This window comes from Dromiciops gliroides, chromosome 4 (genome assembly GCF_019393635.1).
Source record: "Dromiciops gliroides isolate mDroGli1 chromosome 4, mDroGli1.pri, whole genome shotgun sequence".
Taxonomy (NCBI): domain Eukaryota; kingdom Metazoa; phylum Chordata; class Mammalia; order Microbiotheria; family Microbiotheriidae; genus Dromiciops; species Dromiciops gliroides.
The window spans coordinates 487,355,689-487,375,548 of NC_057864.1; the positions used below are offsets into that span (position 1 = coordinate 487,355,689).

Sequence of the window (19,860 nt, forward strand, 5' to 3'; positions counted from 1 at the left end):
CACACAAAGAAAAGAAAAAGAAAGCTTTAAAAAATGAAACAAAACACAAATACCACATTAGGATAAGGAGAAAAAAATGAATAATGTTTGGAAAGAACTACACCAGACAGTTAGGCATTCAGAAAAAGGGCAAGAGTCATAACCCAACTTCATCTGAACAAATCTGGTTAAAATTATTTTCTCACTGACTTTCAAAGATAAAATAAGAACATACACACTCAGAAAATATTACAGAAAACGCATTGTCTGACTGTGCTCAGGGCCGGAGCACCTGGGTCTGATTCCTCATCTTTGCCTTCCCTGAAAGCTCCCCCTGGCTCGATGCTCCTGAACACTTTGCTTGGTGGCCTTTTTGCCCTTCCCTCGAGTGTCCCCTGCCCTCGCCTCACCCTACCCGGCATGTCATTCGTGTCTGTCACGTCATTCCTAGTAGAGCATACACTCTTGAGGGCAGGTAAATGCCATCCTTTCTTTTTTATCTCCAGCATCCAGCCCCGGTGCTTAAAGTCGACTCTTCTTCAGCTTTTCCCCTATTCCCCACTTTTGAAAGTCCTCTCTTTACACCTAGGACCTGGCTTTCTACTTGGAGTATTTGCACAGTTTCAGTGCTGGGTTGGTACTCTTTGACAACGGTTGGCACATGAGAGTCAAAACTGAAAATATTTTTCATCTGAGAATTTAAATTCAAGCAAATGGATTAACTGCTAATCACATGAATTCTGTAATTTGAAAAATCCATATTTCATCTTTGGAGAAAATGAAGGGTTCTTCCCCATCCCAATATCTTCATTATCTTGGCAAAGTAGCAGAGATTTAACCTTTGTTTCCATTCAAATCAAACAAAGACCAAACTCGACTTGCTCTTTTCTTCAGTTCTAATAAATCAAGTGCCATCCAAGCCTATTTCCATATGGAAGCACATTAGATTTCCTATATGCTGGACTCGGTATATGGCTTCTGGTCTGACTTACCCATCATCAGCTCAGCATAACCTAGTAAGTCCTGTGCAAAGAAACTATTACCCTAGCACTCAAAGCATAGCAAGAGGTAGCGGAGAAGACCTTCCAAGGGGCAAGGGAGAATGTCCACAGGTTCAAAGGCATTTAAGAAGTAAACAAGCTTCACAGACTGGTTTTTCATGGTCAATGCTGTGCTGTATAAAATGTGACCTTCTTGACTCTATCGTAGCAGCTGTCCCCAGGGGAAGAGCACGGCTGCTAGGGGACAGAAGCCTCTCGACCGGGGACCTCACCGCTCTGTTCCCCACGTAAGCACTGAGACCTAGAGATCTATGCTTGCTGCCCAGCAGTCCACCTTGGGCTCTACATCGCTGATCCCATGTCTCAGCAAGCTCCTTGTGTGTGCACCACAAGATATCCGCTGTCTAGTACGAGGCCTCACCAACAAAACAGGAACGTGGATCATCGAGCCCACCCAATCACACTGTGCCTTAGGGTGCTCTGTATTAAAATGTAGCCTCACAAATATACTAGGCCTAACAGTGGAGATGGAGGGAGATCTGGTGAGGTGAGAGGTCTATGCTGTTGCCTTTTACCATATTCCCACCAAAGAAATCACACAAGTTCAGGCACAAATAGAATGTCCGTGGACTTGACCTACCAATTGGATGGGTTCTGCATTCTCACTCCAATTCTCTCTTTAAATCCCAGTCTTGAGAACAATTAGCTAAACAGGGAAAGATTGTAAGAATATTCTTACAATGATGCCTTACAACTGGCATAATTTTGCTTTTAATATACACAAAAACCTTTGAGAAAAAAGTAAGATTTAACATCTAGAGCTAAACATTAAATTGACCAAATTCCCTAAAATAGCCTAGTTGGTATTTCATTAAAAATTAAAAACCTCAATTAACAAGCGACTTATTTGACAAATTGTCCATTTTACTTAAAGTTGTAAATGAAATGTGATTTTCTAACACTCACATCAAAGGATATTTGGAGGAAGTCACTCCCAAGGCAAAAGCTCTCTCCTCCAATCACAAAGATCGCCCTTCGCCCAGCACTGCCAGCTTCCTGTGCGCAAGGACTTCCCTCCAGCTCAGGAAGCTCTAACTACTTTGAGAACAGTCTCTGTCATGTCCGTGTCATACCCACCTTTGGACCCCCTTTGCCTGGCATGGTGCCATGGACATCACAGTTGCTTTAGAATTTTTTTAAAGTAATAATGTGGTGGAGTGTGATAAATGCTTCCACGACCTAAACTTGACCCAATCAGGGGGAAGTAGAAGGCCAATTCATCTCTTATCATGTAGGCCCTGGGACTTGAGTGAAAGGCGGAAACAGATGAGTCACACCTCCATTCAGAAATCCAGGTCACCTCATTCCTACTTTCTCCTAAATCAACCTCAAGTAACCAAAAAGAGCAATCAAAAAGATAAGGCTAGGGACTAGACCCGGGCAACTCCCAGGCATGGGAATTCCCTTCTCTGAGAATTAGTCTTAGGGGTTACCTAGAGCCTAGCTTCTTCTTCTTTTTTGGGGGGGGGGGGTGGGGGTGGGCGGGGCAACGAGGGTTAAGTGACTCGACCAGGGTCACACAGCTAGTAAGTGTCAAGTGTCTGAGGCCGGATTTGAACTCAGGTACTCCTGAATCCAGGGCCGGTGCTTTAACCACTGCGCCACCTAGCTGCCCCTAAAGGCTAGCTTCTTAAAACAGTGGGTCACAACCTCATATGGGGTCATGTAACTGAAAGTGGGGGTCGTGAAAAATTTGGCAGTAAATGTTTGATTTGTATACCTATTTTATATACCTATATACCCAGGGCTGCACAAAAATTCCTCAGGCAAAAAAGCAGTCACAAGTAGAAAAAGTTTAAGAAGCCCTGACCTAGAGCACTGAGAGATTCAGGGACTTGTCCAGGCTCACACTGTCAGAATCAGGATTTGGCCTTAGGTCCTCCTGGCTTTGAGGTCGGTTCACTATGTACTACACCATGGGGCTTTTAATAAAAAAAATTTTTTTAAAGCTTCAAATAAATCCCAATGGAGATTTCTATTAAAATTATCCTTCTGGGGGAGCTAGGTGGCACAGTGGATAGGGCACCGGCCCTGGAGTCAGGAGGACCTGAGTTCAAATCTGGCCTCAAACACTTAACACTTACTAGCTGTGTGACCCTGGGCAAACCACTTAACCCCAGTTGCCTCACTTAAAAAAAAAAATCCTTCTAAAAGAAAGTCATTGAAGCATGTTTCAAAATGCACAGGAGGAAACAGAATGAAGTTCAGACGGCTTTGAAAATAACACTGGACTGCTTTTTATTTATTTATACTTTTTTTTTTTTTGGTGAGGCAATTGGGGTTAAGTGACTTGCCCAGGGTCACACAGCTAGTAAGTGTTAAGTGTCTGAGGCCAGATTTGAACTCAGGTCCTCCTGACTCCAGGGCCGGTGCTCTATCCACTGTGCCACCTAGCTGCCCCTTATTTATACTTTTTAAAAAAAGATTCACTGTCCTGCACATAATCCTTTCTCCGATTTACTCACAAACCTTTTCATTCCCCCTCAAGCCTCCCTTCCCTGCCCTTTCAAACGAGCCAAACCATGGCCGCTGACTTCATAGGAAGAATGGCGGTCAATCCCCAAGATCTGCTTCTCGCTGCTTTCACATCTCCGCTACAACCCCCTGCCGGCTGGGATCCTTTCTAGGTCCCGCTGGCTTCTTCCCACTAAGATTCTCCCCAGGGAGCCCATGCATACCCTGTTTAGACATAAGTGGGTACTTGTCCTCTCTCCTCATTAGACTGGGAGCTCCTGGCGGGCAGGGAGGGTTGTCTGCCTTTCTTTGCGTCACAGGGCCTGATACATGGCAGACACAATAAATACTTCCTGATTTGGACATGCTTGGGGTGCCAGTAGAGGGGAGGTGGAGTCATTAGAATCAGAATTTTAAATTTTTAAAAAATCTTTCTAAAATTGGGGGCAGCTAGGGGGCGCTGTGGATAGAGCCCTGGTCCGGGATTCAGGAGGACCTGAGTTCAAATTTGGCCTCAGACACTTGACACTTACTAGCTGTGTGGCCCTGGGCAAGTCACTTAACCCTCTTTGCCCTGCCAAAAAAAAAAAAGGGAAAAAAATCTTTCTAAAATGAATCCCAGAAAAACATATGTGCAGACTTGAGAGCAGGCCAGGTCAGCTTTCAGGACAAACACCTGTAGGCTCTTTGTGCTGGTCACTGGCAGAAGGAGGCTGGGGGTTTAGAAGGGTTCAGGGAGGGGAAATAGCGCGCTAATTTCCTCAAACGTTAAATCAGTATCACTTTGGGGCGGCTAGGTGGCGCAGTGGATAAAGCACCAGCCCTGGATTCAGGAGTTCCTGAGTTCAAATCCGGCCTCAGACACTTGACACTTACTAGCTGTGTGACCCTGGGCAAGTCACTTAACCCCATTGCCCTGTTTAAAAAAAAAAAATCAGTATCACTTTGTATTCACTGGTGATGAGGAGACTGATGAGACAGGATGAGGAAACATCTCAGACACCTGTGATCAGAGGCAAGGCCTTCCAGTCACTGGGCCAAGACTCTTCCTCTCTAAAATGAGGCTGTCCAGAGCACCTGTTTCACAGGTTTCTGCTGTGGCTGCTTTGTGAATTAATTTTACAGAAATGGCTCATCAGAACTGATCAAGGCGCCACCACTATTGTGTCTAACATAGAAGTGCCTTCGGAAGGACTGTCCCAGGCAATTCCCAGGTGAGTCACAACATGGCTATGACCTCAATGCCAACTGACCCGCAAGCCACCGAAGAGCAGGTACCAAAAAGAACATCCAGATTCACTGGACAGTCCGATCACCACCAAGCACGCAAATGTCCTCCCGGTGGTGAAGCCCCAAATGCTGGGCACACGGGGCTTCACAAAAGAGGTTACTTTTCTCTACCAAATCCCCAGCCCCCAAAGGGGGCTGTGCAGACTCCCCTTTAAAGTATAACAACAAAACAACAATAACTATTATTGGCACCACCAAAATATTACTATGTAATTCTAATACAGAGAAACAAGTATAGCAATACCTTCATTTATGAAATGACACATGAATATGTAATCTATATCAAATGGCTTACTGCCTCAGGGAGGAGGAAGGAGAGGAAGAGGGAAATTTGAAAGTCAAAAATTTTTAAATGGTGTTAAAAATTGTTTTTACATGTAATTAGGGAAAATAAATATTATTTGAAAATACATGTGAAGGGACAGCTAGGTGGCGCAGTGGATACAGCACTGGCCCTGGAGTCAGAAGGCCCCGAGTTCAAATCTGACCTTAGACACTTGACACTTACTAGCTGTGTGACCCTGGGCAAGTCACTTAACCCCAACTGCCTCACCAAAAGGGGAAAAAAAGAATCTCTCAAGAAAATACATGTGAAGTATTTTGCAAACCTTACAGCTATATATGTATACATATATACACACACATATATGTTGTTATTATTATATTGACCATCCAGAATAGCTTGTACTTTGGACTGATCAAAGTAGGTCTCTGAACAGCAAACAGATATCACAAAGGTGGTAGCCAGATGGCACAATGAGTAGGTGAGAGCACTGGACTTGGAATCAGGAAGATGTGAGTTCAAATCCTGCCTCAGCCACTTCCTAGCTGACTGACCCTGAGCAAGTCACTTCCCCTCTGCCTACTTCCATTTCCTCATCTATAAAATGGGGATGATAATCAGAGCCCCTCCGTAGCAGGGTTGTTGTGAGGATCCAGTGAGATAGGAACAGGGCTTTGCAAACATTAGGGGCCACCTAGATGCCAGCTACAAAGCTCATGCATTGTACTTTCCACAGAGGGGGAGCCGCCTTTAGACACATGACTGGATGTAAAGAACAAATCAGAACAAGTTCGCACACACCAGCAACTTGTGATGGCCGATAGAGGGCAGGGGCAGTTCTGGTCTGGGGCCACCTATGCAGCCCACCTTGTAGACACCTCTGAGGCAGGCACACAGCTTCTGCCTGTCAACAGCGGTGACCCCAAAGTCACCACAAAAGTACTTCTAGAAAAGCCCCTCCAGTGCACTTGGCACATGAAGGCATAAGCAAAGGTGATAAAAACCGAGAAATGAGTATTAATACCCAGTATCTTGGGGGACCCAGGAATCCCACCCCCCGCCCCACTCCAAGAACAAGTGCTCTTTGAAAGGAAGATTCCTCAGGGTCACAAAGAATACTGGGTGGAGACAGATCCCTTGCTCTAGATGGCTGAACCAAACCTGGGTGCAAAGGGTGGGGTCTACATTTGTTCTCTGATGTCATTCTTACCAAAATGCGAGTGATCAAAGTCATGGATCCCAGACTTCATTTTAATATAGCCCACCTCCAAACCATGCCAAACCAATTGGATTTGATTGCTATGGGATGGACCTCCTACAGTTAGAAGGGTATAAACTGTGACCCCCCTGTCATGGGGGGGGGGTCTTTGGTCTGAGAGATGGCCCCTGACCATCCTTTTATTCGTAACCTGCCAGCCTATTTAAAAAATGATTAAATTGCTCAGAAGCTATGCCTCTCCTATTTTTTTTTTTAGATTTGAATTTTTTTGGGGGGAGGGGGGCGGGACAGTGAGGGTTAAGTGACTTGCCCTGGGTCACACAGCTAGTAAGTATCATGTCTGAGGCCGGATTTGAACTCAGGTCCTCCTGAATCCAGAGTCAGTGCTTTATCCACTGCACCACCTAGCTGCCCCCTTGCCTCTACTATTTTTAATCATCACAAGATAAAATATAAAAAGTATGGCCACCAAAAGGATCAAGCTGGGGACATTAGGAAATCCCTTCCTGTGGTGCATATGGCTCGTGGGAGGCAACCAATGGTCATCTTTATCTGGCAGGCTGGGAGGCCCTTGATGGCCTCAAACCGTGTAACCCATAGAATCCCTACGTGGACAAGTAAGAACACATGATTTTTCCAAACTACCTTCAATCTACTTTTACAGACATTGAGGTTTGCTGTTCTAGGAGAAAGAACCGGGGCTCCAGTCTCAGCTCACCCACCCCGGGGTAGCCTCAGACAGGCTGATCACAGCCACAAAGAGGCAAACAGCCCAAAGGGCCGGGAGTTGTCATCGTGTGCTACAGCCTAAGCACTTTATTCCTAGGGCACTTCTCACTGGTCGATCCCCTTCTCCCCCAGCCCAGCCTTGAAGCCCGCAGTGAAAAGGAGGCAGGGGAAAGAACAACAATTGACCTCAATATGGAAAGACTAGCACCGAACATCCCCAGGAGTGCTGGGGACAGGCCATCTAGGGAGAAGGACACTACAGGGACAGCCGCAACATGACACTGGTACCTGAGAGAGAGTCGGAGAACCCAAGAAGGCCCCTCGATGGAGAAGAAAATGGGACGGGGACAAGAGCAAGATCTTAGGGTTAGAGCTGGAGGGGATCTTGGGTGACCTGACCTAACTCCCTCACTTTACAGAGGAGGAGACTGAGACCCAGAGAGGGGGAGGCTTTCCAGGGTCACCCAGTCGCTCTAGAGCGAGTCTCCTCTGGGCACATACATCACATACAAGGGACCAGGCGAGGCCCGTGGAGACAAGATGCCTGGGCTATAGTCGACACTTTGTGACAGATGATGACAAAGGCAGCTAAGAAAAGGATGTCTGGAAGAAGGAAGGGAGACCACAAGGGGCGGGCAGAGGACAGATCGGAGATGCGAGAAGTCTGTGACACGTCCAATGAGGGATGAAGGTAAGGGGCAGAGATGATCTCCCAGTCTCCTGCCAATTCTCAGGAGTCCAGTGTGCTTCGCATAGGACACACTGACGGGGAGGTGGGGGGTCAGGGCCTATTAAACAAACGTACCCTAACACTGGGGCTCTGGGCCTCTCACTCACACACCGGGTGACCCTGAGCCCGAGTCTCTTCATCTGCAGAATGTGGACAACAGACTGGATGACCTCTAGGAGAGTCAAGTAATGCTGTGCTCGGCTCCTCTGTTCTCTGCCCGCCCTGCCCTTCCTCCCTCCCCCACATAAAGGTGGACGCCCCTCCCCAAAGCCTTAGCTGCTGAGAAGCATCAGGACACAGCAGAGAGAACTTGACTCTAGTCAGGGGCCTCGAGTTCTTATCCTATTTATGACACTGGTGAGCTGGATGACCCTGGTCAAGTCACTGACTCTCCTAGCCTTGGCTCCCTCACCTGAGATATGTGGATAATAATTGCTCTGCCTGCCACGCAGGGCTAACATAAGGGCTGAATGAGCTAACGTGTCTCCCCCATTCATCAGCTTCCTGCCTCGCTCCAGATCTGGACCCTGTCTGACCATCCACCATCCCTCCTGCTGAGCGGGAAGGGCTCCTTCCACCTTGGCTGTGTTTGCTCCAAGACAAGACTGGCTCCTTGGACGCTGAGGAAGGAAGACTTGTCAATCAGACGCCCTTGGTGTACTCCCTGCTGGAAAAGGGAAGAGGCCTAGCAGAGTCCCTCCCAACCTCTACCTTGCCAAGGGGTCTTCAAAGTCCCCCATTCCCCCGTCCTGAGATAACCTGAGAAAATTCTATACAGAAGTCACACTGTTTGTCACTTGCCTATTGCTTATGCCTGATTGCTTTGTAGCACAATAAAGATTATTTATCATGAAATGTCACACTGATTTACGTTGTAAATTTGATCAGTTTGACTCTGTCCAGTTTTTGTCGTTTGTTAGCCACATACCATCTTCACTCATGAACAACTTTTACAAACTGAAGGAATCATTGTCGATGAGGGAGCAAAACAGTCACCCCAAAAGCTGATTCAAACAGACAAGCTTCACTGCAAAAGTCTAAAGGTCTTAAAAAGAGGAAATTCTTTCCTTTTCAAACACGCACGCCCTCCTCTAATGCCCGCGACGGCCTGGCGGTGAGCCTGCATTCTCAGCTCTGGAGGGCTGTGCAAGCTGGAAGGGCCTCTCTGCACTAACGGGTGAGGGGAGGGAGGGAGGGCCCTGAGGATAACCCCATGCACGGATCTACAAATTACCCAGAAACATTACCTGGGGTGACTGTTAGCTGAAAGTAGTGAAGCTTGTTTGGGTCAGGAAAATTCACTTTACACGTACCTACAAAAGAAAACAATCATCAGCAAATGTGACAGCCAGAGAGAAGACACGCGCACAGTGGGGCCTGTGGCCCATGGCCACGAATGACTGGCTGTATGGACTGTAAGTCGCTAGGCTGCTCAGCACACCACAGCAAACTCTCTTCGAGTCATTCTGTGTCCTGGCCAAAATAAAGGACTCCAGCTGGAAAAGTCAATAAACATTTAGTAAGCACCTACTGTGTGCCAGGTACTGTGCTAAGTGTTATTTGCACATTAAGAGGAGGAGGATCCGTGTCCTCAGGAGTCCCCTCTTCTAAAGAGAAAAGACTAACAACAGTCACAGGAATAAAGACCAAAGGAAAGGGGCAGAACTGGGCGTCTTCTAAAAGGAATCCCGAAATCCAGACGCCCTTGAGATCTAACTCTCTCAGCTGATTTCATTTTGCCCATTGGCACAGACCCTCCCGCTGAGGAAAGCAGGATTGACTGTCCTTGTATGACTACATCATTAGAATAAGTGGAAAGAAGTCCAACTATGACATATATTGAGCTGAGTTAGGCACACAAATATCAAAGTACTTGAGAGATATCATACACTTGGGGGGGGTTATTTGCATTAAATTTTCCTTAACACCTTGAAAACCATTTCCCAGATGGGATTTGTCACTGAAATAAATATTTATTGCAAACAGGGGAAGCATTAAGTATGAAAAGTATGCTAATCACCTTTCACTTCAACAGTTCAACTGACGGCTCGTTAGCAATGTACAGACATGAAAATGTCGATAGTTCCAGAGCAGCTTTTTGAAATGCATGAATCATGGTTCTACTTGTGAACAAACAGTTCATGACCAAGAGATACCTGAAAGCAGCTGCCTATTTCATCTCCCTTGATAGTGTCTATGTACACGGGAAGGTCCCATTGTCAACCTGTTGATGGGTAAGCCATTTCATGCGACTGTTTCTATATATGGATCCTGAAGACTACGTGAGCTGCTAGAAATGATCCACAGAACAGTGGCCTCAAGGCTTCCCACCAGCCCTTGGGCCTCATGCCTGCCCGCTCAGCTCACTGGGCCCTCAGTTGACAGCTGGACCGGAGCTGCCCCATCAGGCCCAGAGCTCAAGGTCCCTGCCTCCTCTGGCTGGGCCTGCTTCCCAAGCCAAAACGATGCGCTGCATGGAAGAAGGACTAGAATGGAGGAACCAAAAACCAAAGTAGTTGTTCTCCACTTCTGTCTTGTCTTGTTCATGAACTTCCTTTTCTTCCCTTTCTCTAGGCCTGAGCGGAGCTTTTCTCTGCAGGTTTACCTGTCAATCTGCTGACAGGACATTTTCGGGGATGGTTTTAGGTCACAGAATCACAGGACCTCGAGCTGGGAGAGCTTATTCTAGGGCCCAAAGAGTTCCTCCTCCACCAGGTGGTCAGTCTGTAAAAGGGGACAAGAGAGCCGGCCAGCTCCGCTCACTGCCGATGCTTCTCTACCAACAGTTTTACCAGGAAGTGAAACTGTTTACTTGTTTCTGTGGAAAGATTTTTAAACTCAGGGTAAAAGCATGTCATGTCATCATGAAAAATGATGGACAACTGTGACCTTTCTGGGATGAGGATGTGAAGAGCCCTTTGGACTCATATACACGGACAGGACAGGGGAAGTCGGAAAAGGCAGATGTCTGCAAACCTGAATGATCTGAGGCTGACCAAGAGCATTTCCCTCCCTCGGCCCTTCCCATTATCTGGAAATAGGCCCTTTTTAGAATGACTGGCCCTAACCCCCAGAATGAGGAGAGGCTTGCATATACTCTATGACTAACAAGAACTTAGTTACTGCCCTGGGAACACATAAAGTGACTGCTTCCTAAGATTTTCATTTGTCTTTTAAGAAAGGCAGCAGCATTATCTTCATAGAAAATGGGCAGCTCGGTGGTGCAGTGGATAAAGCACCGGCCCTGGATTCAGGAGGACTTGAGTTCAAATCGAGTCTCAGACATTTGACACTTACTAGCTGTGTGACCCTGGGCAAGTCACTTAACCTCACTGCCCCGCAAAAAAAAAGGAAAGAAAGAAAATGGGTGCGAGGGGACCTCCCTCACAATGAAAAGTCAGAGGCCAAAGTAAAAGGGGAGACGGGTAACAGGGAAGCTCCGTGCAAAATCAAAGAATACAACGCCTTTCCATGGAATCATTACGGACCACTGAGACTGTCATTTCCAGCTCGGTACTTACAAGGTAAATTGGCTTCAAGCTCTGCAACCTCTGTAGAAAACAAAAAGACTCTGGTTAGTGCCGGTTAATTAATGCATTTTCAGACAAAATCGTCCCACACGGACAGAGGCTTCCAGGATACTGAAAAACCTCAGCACGTGGGGCTAATTAAAAAGAAGCTTGACTTTCACTTAATTGGTGAAAAAGCTTAACTCCAGATTTTTACAAGAAGCTAACACAGCGCACAAAGCAGGCTGACATGCTCCCTAAAGATGCCCTTTGATGAGTGATGCCAATTTTGCAGCTATCTGAAAACAATGTACTGTCTGCTTCCTCTGAACTCCCTCTCTCTCACACTGTGTGTGTGTCACTGAGAGGCAAAGAGACATGGGACACATTTTTTCCATAAGTTGTGAAGATTTATACTTATTTTTCTTCATTATATTTCTGATAATGATAATGACAATGATGAGAACTGATGTAGAGTTTTAAGGTTTGCAGTGACCTATACGTCACCTTATTTGATAACAAAAATAGCTTGTTATCCATGCCTGTCTTGTCATTTATTTGTCCAACGAAGATTGTATCTCGTCCTAGGTTTTAAGGAGGGTGGGGACCGGAAGCAGGGGGAAAATTGTTTCTTTGTAGTCAGTGGAGCCCACGGCATCCCTGACATTGGTCATTGCCTAGTGGCTCTCCTATGTTACAGGTGGGGACATCTTGCATGGGAGGTGTGGTTGATGCAGCCGTCTCTCTGTTCTCTGCTGCCAAGAGGAGTGGAGAGAATTTGGGCCCTGGCCCGTCTACACCAAGTAAAGGAGAAGCGGGTAGTGGCCTTGGGGAAGGGAAGGGGAAGAGAGAGCTCAGAGTTAAGGGGTGCCATGTGGCTGATGAACCAGCAAAGGAGCCTTAGGAGAGGTCAGTCTTAATAAGAGGATCAGAAGAGAGCAGTGTCCCAAAAGCCCAGGGAGGAGAGAAGCAGAAGGTGAGGGGGTCACCAGCGTGCAGGTGAGGGGACCACAAGGAGAGGCCGCTCTGGTCCAGGGGGTAGAGCATGCAGCAGAAAAGGGAAAACAGCAAGGGCTGTGGACAATAACGTGGCCTCACATTCCCACTGTGCTTTGAGGCTTGCAAAGCAATCTGCCATTTCCAGTAAAAGGGGGTGGGGAGGGCGGGAAGTGGCATCAACCTCTGTTGCTTCTTTTGTGGAAAAGGAGTCACTGAAGGTCAGAGGAAAATGACCTAAGATTTTTCAGAGCATTTCAGGGCAAGGGCCCAATGCCCACATCCATCATAAAATCCCCCACAGATTCACACTCCTCCAATGTTCCTAGTGGTCAGTTGCAGCTGGTGGCACAGGGGAGAGAGCACCGGTCCTGGAGTCAGGGAGACCCGAGTTCAAATCCAGCCTCCGACACTCACTAGCTGTGCGACCCTGGACAAGTCCCTTCACCCTGTTTGCCTTAGTTCCTCATCTGTAAAATGAGCTGGAGAAGGACATAACAAAGCCCTCCAGTGTCTCTGCCAAGAAAGCCCCACATGGTGGCACAAAGAGTTAAATGCGACTGAGCAATAACAATCCTCTGCCTCAGTGTCCTCATCTGAAAAATGGGGAGAATGACAGCACCAACCTCGGGGGCGGTTGTGAGGATTCAATGAGATCCTATCTGCAGAGTGTTGATGGCAGATAAATCCTTCTTGCCCTCCTCCCTCACCCCAATGATCGTCATCCCCAGTCATCATCAAACATCTGTGCATTAGCTCTTCTGAGCTTCTCTGCCAGAGGAATTCTCCTGGGCAATCATGAGGGGTGCTGTGCCTCATGCAAAGTGCCAGAAGATACATAAAGGCCAGGGAGCGAGTTGGCCAACAAGCACCCGTTCAGGCCGCACCGGGTACTAAGCTCAGAGCAAAACTGCCGGAGCAGCAGATAAAACATGGGCCGGATCTGTCCGAGTTTCTATAATGATCCAACTTCAGCAGCAGCGAATGAGGAGCCATCACCTGGAGCCTGGTGTGCTTTATGGAGAAGTCAAGATGGTGCTGAAGTTAAGCTGGGACTGGACCAAGCACACGCTGATCTGTGCTGTAGCTGGTGGTTGTTTGACCCTCATTCTCCAAGAGGACCATGACATCGGGAGGTGATGTCATGACTTGCACTGAATTGGATTTAAGTGAGGGAGAGATGTGCAAGGTCACCAGCCTCACTCTCCTCTAGAGCCATCTGGGTCCAGTGGCTAGATCTACATCACGATGACTGGAGATGGCCCAGGATGTTTGAGGCAATCGGCGTTAAGTGACTTGCCTAGTAAATGTCTGAGTTGAGATTTGAACTCCGATCCTCCCAACTTCAGGGCCGGTGTGCTATCCACTGTACCACCTAGTTGTCCCCCGTGCAGGAGGAAATAATCCTGAAAGCACTAAGGGATTGGTGGTGGCTGTCATCTGTTTTTCATTTCATTTTATTTTTCAATTAGCAAGCATTTATTTTCTCTCCCTCTACCCCCAATTTAAAAAAGAAGAAGAAACCCTTGTAACAAACGTGCACAGTCAAGCAAAACAAATCCCCACGCTGGCCGTGTGCTGAGATGGGCGTCTCTGCGCATCATGAATTAAGGGACTGGGGTGGTTTTTTAAACTAGATATTTAAAGGAGAAGAGGCCAAAGAATGGGGGAAAATCAATCCTCATGAAGACCCTGAAAAGTGATAGAGAAAAGCCCACTGCCACTGATGTGGAAGCTCGCCTTCACACCTTTATGGGAATGGTCAATACTCACACGGAGGGCACACAGATAGAAACAAGAGAATGAGACTGGCAGGTTTTCACCAACGACCTTCTCTAGCAAGCACATCTTTAAGGTCACAGAATTGGCTGAAAGATTCCAAAAATACAACGACCCCTTTATTGTGTGTGGACTCAAAGGCATCTGACCCAGTAAAGCAAAGCAGCCTTTCCTGCCTTTGCATGGGAAGGACATCCAAGGAATCGGACAAAAGCCATCGCTCCGTCAACAGGAAGATGCCTGCTGCTCAGAGGTGTCTGTCAGTCTTCTGGTGTACAGCTTGCACAACGCCCGAGTGAAAGCACAACATCTTCTCAAACCACCACGTGGCTAACTACTAACGGGACCATTAGAGGTCTTCAAGAGAGCCACGAGGAGTCTTTTAAAACTTCTTTCCTTTTTTCCTTGTGGATTGCGAATGTAATCATCAACAATCAAGATATTAAAAAAAAAATACAACTGAGAAAGAATACTGGATAAGAAACTGTGAACTTCTGTTAAAGCTGGTTTGTTTTTAAAGAAACAAATCTACCTTTCCAGGCTACAGATACATTATTCCCCTCTATATTCTAGCCTCCTTATGTCTGTCTCCCCCCGCCCCTCCCCAGAATCCCTGCTTTCCCTCAAGCACCACCTTCTGCAGGAAGCCTTTCCTCTTCTCCTTGAGCCAGCCTGCCTCTAGTGCCTTGCCTAGAGATAGCTGGTGGCACAGTGAAGTACTCTGGGCTGGAGTCAGTAAGACCTGAGTTCAAATCCTGCCTTTGACACGTGCTAACTGTGTGACCCTGGGCAAGTCATTTAATTTCTGCCTGCTTCAATTTCCTCATCTGTCAGATGGAGATAATAACAGCACTTTACCTATCAAGATTGTTGTGAGGAGAAAATGAGGTAAAGTGCTTTGTAAAATGCTAGTTATTATTCCTATTATTATTTTTTCTCCAAGATTGCCTTCCATTTTATCTTGAACGTGGCTACAAATGTACATATTGTCTCCCCAGCAGGACGTTAGCTGTTTTACCTTTGTGATATGCCAAATTTGGGGTGGGAGAGGCGATGGGGAACCCCGAGATTTAGGGGGAAAGCCACAGTGGGAGTACAGAAGAGGAGGGCTGGGCAGAGGCAAAGTCAACCCAGACTGACTCTGATTTAACGGGGGCAGCTCCTACAGAAATTCACCTCCTGCATTGCTGCCTTTGTCAGTCATGTTGCAAACTACCAGCATTTGATCAAAGTAGACTGGGTCAGCTTGTCTACAAAGAGACATCCTGAGAAACGTGGCCTCTTGCTAAAGGTGACTCACTTTTTGACCCTCCTCTGAAAAGAGTCTAAACTCCCAGGATTTCTATTCTGTTTGTAAGATTATGCAGTAAATCATAGAAATATACTTGTAAATGAAGGCAGGAGAAATATCCTAGAGATAATGAAAAGAGGTTGGTTAAATGAAGGAAGGGAAAAGGAAAAGGGCAGAGAGGGAGCTGACCAGTTTGAAAAATGCTCAGAGGGGCCAGATGTAAGATTCTAGGCCAGAAAGGAACATGTGCTGAGCACCCAGTGAAAACTCTGGCATGTTCTGCCAGCCTCCAGAGAAAGCTGAAAGGGGATTGAGGACACCTGACCAGGAAGCCTCGTGGGTCTCAGAGATGTGCCGAGAAACTGCAAGGAGGCAGCCCCTCAAGCACTTCTATCATGTCAAGCTCTAAAAACCCAAAGTCCAAAGTTCACATCAAGTGAAATGAAGAGCAAGATGACCTATTCACTGATCTACTGTGACCACGAAAGATGTTTCCCAGTCAAATCTGTAGAATAAAGACTTGCCTCCAAGTGGCTTTAGGCCAAAGGTATCACAGAAATCGACGGGCAGCCCTGGGTCACAGGGCGAGCTGGAGAGGGAGTGGAGCCAAGATGGCAGAGCAGTGGGAAGAAGCCAAGCAAGCTCCCCATCATAAAACCCCATTGAATATATCAGGAAAATTGCCTCAGACACTTAACCATTACTAGCTGTGTGACCCTAGGCAAGTCACCTAACGCCAATTGCTTCACCAAAAAAAAGAAAAAAAAAAAAGAGGAAAAAAAAATATATCAGGAAAATGCACTGGGCTGAAGCATGATCGGCAAATCCAAGAAAGAGTCACGTTGAGTCATTTCTCCAGCCCGGGTGGCCAAGAGAAACATCCAGAGAGGTCAGTGGACACTGGGGTTGGGGTCTGGCCAGAAACTGAGACCTGGGAAAGACTTGAATTTAAAAGGCCAAGGTCACCCACTGCATCCTGGGTCAGCGCCAATCGTCTTGACTCGTCTTGCCACTAGACTCCAATGACTGGAGAGGAGGGGGAGGCTGATGACTGGGCACTTCTACCTCACTTAAATCCAATTCACATGTAAGTCAAGACATCTCCCTTGTGACATCATCGGTCCTCTTTGAGAACAAAGTACCAATATCAGCAACAACAACAAACCCATGAAGAGCACTCCTGTGCACCAGAACAAGACCAGGCCCTGGAGCACACTGAGGGGCACCATGATAGCTGCCAACAGGCAGCTCTGGAGCCACTACCTAGTTATGGCCCACAGTTCCAGGGCAGACTGAAGGGGGTTTTGTGCCCACGCCATGGCATTGTGGTGTAAGAAGTGGTCGCAGACTCTAGCTGGCATACAAATAACAGAACCTACCTCCCAGGCTTGTTGCAAGGATAAAATGAGAACATATTTGTAAAGTATTTTGAAAAACCTCAAAGTGTTATTATTTCAATACTAGCTATTATTATTAGCCTGTAATTAGCATAGCTCCTCTTCTAGCTAGCTAGCCTTTCCTATGAAGAACAGGGTCTTGTAAAAGACCAGGAAATGCTTCCTCTTGGGGAAACTTTGATCTGGGCCTCCGGGTGCTGGCTAGGGAAGAAAAGGTGTTCTAACTACCCTAACAGTCAGGTCATGGTGAAAGAAGACAAAGAATGGGAGGGGGCACAAACCAGTAACAAAAACAAAGAAACCCAGTGCTAGACTTGACCACATTGGTGACCCCCAGAGAGCAGTCCTTCCAGATTTTATTTCCACAACAGGAAGGAAGAAGCAAAGGAAAGAATCAGAGAAGGCCCTTCAAGGGTCGAGTTAAAGCCAATGCCAGGCATCACCTGGATCCTAACAAAGCAGATCTGAAGCTTCTAACACCAAATTCTCCCGAGGTGATCAATGTTAATGCTATATGGAGGCTTCCCAGATAACACCGGGTGTTTTCTCTACTACATCTCATTTGTGTGAAATCTGTTGTGCCATGGTGATGAGACAAGCATCAAAGCCTACGTCAACAGTTGAATGTTTGTTTTTTATAATTCAGAAAGTGTATTCATAAAATGTTTCAGTCAAGAGATGTGGTGCCAGCTACTCAGCAGGGATGGTAGGACAACCATGCACCACCATCCTTGGAATACTACGTGAAATTTTAAGTAAAAGTGGGATATCAGCTTCTCAGGACAATGTCTACATGAACTCCATCAAAAATGAAAATGAGGTGAATTATAATAAAGACATCAAAATATCCCTGGAAATTCAAAAAAGACATTGTACCAGAACCAGGCTAAACTACCGTGCACAACTGTGTAGATATAACATTGATCCAGAGAAACATAATGACAACATTTACAAATAGATGTCACCATGCCAAAGACCCAATTTCCAAGATAAATTAAGTGTTCAAAACATAGCGACCTCATGAAAAAAATTCAAAATACGGGGCAGCTAAGTGGCTCAGTGGATAGAGCACCAGCCTTGGATTCAGGAGGACCAGAGTTCAAATCCAAACTCAGACACTTGACACGTACTAGCTGTGTGACCCTGGGCAAGTCACTTAACCCTCATTGCCCTGCAAAAACCAAAACCAAACCGAACCAAACCAAACCAAACCAAACAAAACCAAAGTACATGAGAAGAAAATGAGGTACATCCATGGCCCATCATGTTGTCTGTCACTGCAGTTACTTCCAGTGAGCCTTCAGAAGACAAGCTTAGGCCTCAATACTTTCATTCAATTACAAAAACCACTTGCTTTATCCACCTACACAGGAATTCAAAGAAAACTAACTTTGTAAGAAATAAAATGGCAGGATGGTGACTTGTCTCAGGACCGTTTCCATTTGGACTCAGAAAAGATGAGAAGCCGAACATCCAAGCTGCTGACATGATGCTCACAGAGATGCACCGTCCTTCCCCAAAGCCATCATCTCATTTGACTCTTCAGAACCTTGAGGCCCTCTCAGCTGACACTTGGCATAGAGGAGGCACTTAATAAATGAATCTGTCATCAAGAGCTCACTCTCCAGGCATTTTTACTCCCATTTTTCTCACAGAAGTTATGTCAGCGGCCAAAGACCAGTGAATGATTGTCTGGGGTGGGTACAGAGCCCAGGTTTCTCCTGATTCCAAGTCTGCTCCGTCCACTAGACTTGCTGCCTTGATTGAAGTTGAAAGACATGGTCAGGGGAAGAACAAGTTAGGGAAAAGGGCTGGAGGATATATTCCCCAGAGCTCCAGTAGTCGTCTCTCCTCTCACAAGGAGGGAAACAGAACCCAATGCTCAGAAATAAGGCCTTTTCCTCCAGTCATCAGGTAGATAGGCCTCAGAATTGACAATCCCACATGAGAAATCTGTGTCATATTGGGAATCTAGACCAAAATGAACAGGTCGATCAGACTCTTCTGCTCCCAGGTTACCCAGCAAGGACCTTGAAGACACACGCCAGATCCCTCCTTGTCCACATCTTGCTACAGAGGGATCTCCCCACCTCTTCCACTTGGTGTTACGATCAAATCAATGCTAAGAATGTCCAGGGACAAATGCTTAACTGTGTGTGTGCGCTAAAAACTTGAGCAGACTCCCAAGATTCCTGTCACTAAATGCTTCCTCTCCTGGTGTCCCACAGTGCAGACGCTCCATGAAGAACAAATACTCCCGGATGCTGCTATCGACCAGCCGTTCTACTTGCAGAAATTCGGTACTAAATCCACTCTAATCTGACTGTCAAACTCTAGGAAGGATGCCAGCTCCGACTAGCCTTCTAGAGTGAGCTCCACAACACCGGAGACTCAGCTAGAGTCAAAGCAGCAAGGATTATTCCACTGGCTTTTCAGCAAATGAAGCTGTAAATTGTGGAGGGACCTTCAGAGAATCCCGCAGCTGGAAGGGGCTACACTAGCACGCACCCTCTCTACAAAGCCCTCAGGCCCTCGTCCCCTGGCCTGTGTTGGATGGCCTCCAGAGGCGCTCCATCCACAGAGGGACAGCCCTGACTCTCAGGGCGTGCTCCCACCAACCCTGGCTGCTCTAGAAGGAGATCACAGTCCTGTGACCCAATGACCTTGGGTTTCTGGACAAGAAGCAGCCCCGTGTCTCCTCCAAAGAGGTCCCTCCCAAAGGCGAGCATGCCCCTTATGTCCCACAAAGGCAAATATACTTTTAAAATCAAAGCAAAGTAGAAAACACAAAGGTAGAACGATTGCTGAGGGCAGGGGTCCCCTCCTATAGTTGTGTCCCACGGGCTCTAAGAGTGCCTTGATGTTCAAAGAAGTTGGCTGAATGAATGCTGAAAGTAGGCAACCTCTCCACACAGAAAGGCTGGAGGACCAACACTGGACTGGCTCCACCGTGAATACCTTACATTCTCACAGGCTCAGCGACAGCTTTTGGAGACTCTTCCTGTTAACCTTCCAAGAAAAACTTATTTTGTACACAATGTTCCTGAGTCTGAAGCTAAGAGCTTGAATGGATCCCAGAGTTCTGTGTTCCAGTTCATTCATTCTGCCCATGAGACCCAAGAAACAAACTGCTCCAGCCCAAT

General features: G+C 46.8%; 1 protein-coding gene across 1 annotated transcript in view; it reads right to left on the bottom strand.

The window, feature by feature from the left end:
• The window catches only part of UBE2F (ubiquitin conjugating enzyme E2 F (putative)), a 130,937-nt gene that overhangs the window by 71,352 nt on the left and 39,725 nt on the right, over nucleotides 1–19,860 (bottom strand). Inside the window, exons 3-4 of the mRNA XM_043964521.1 lie at nucleotides 11,267–11,296; nucleotides 8,993–9,058 (exon numbers count right to left, since the gene is read on the bottom strand). Coding sequence (XP_043820456.1) covers nucleotides 8,993–9,058; nucleotides 11,267–11,296 — 96 coding nt within the window. The remainder of the gene's footprint in view (nucleotides 1–8,992; nucleotides 9,059–11,266; nucleotides 11,297–19,860) is intronic.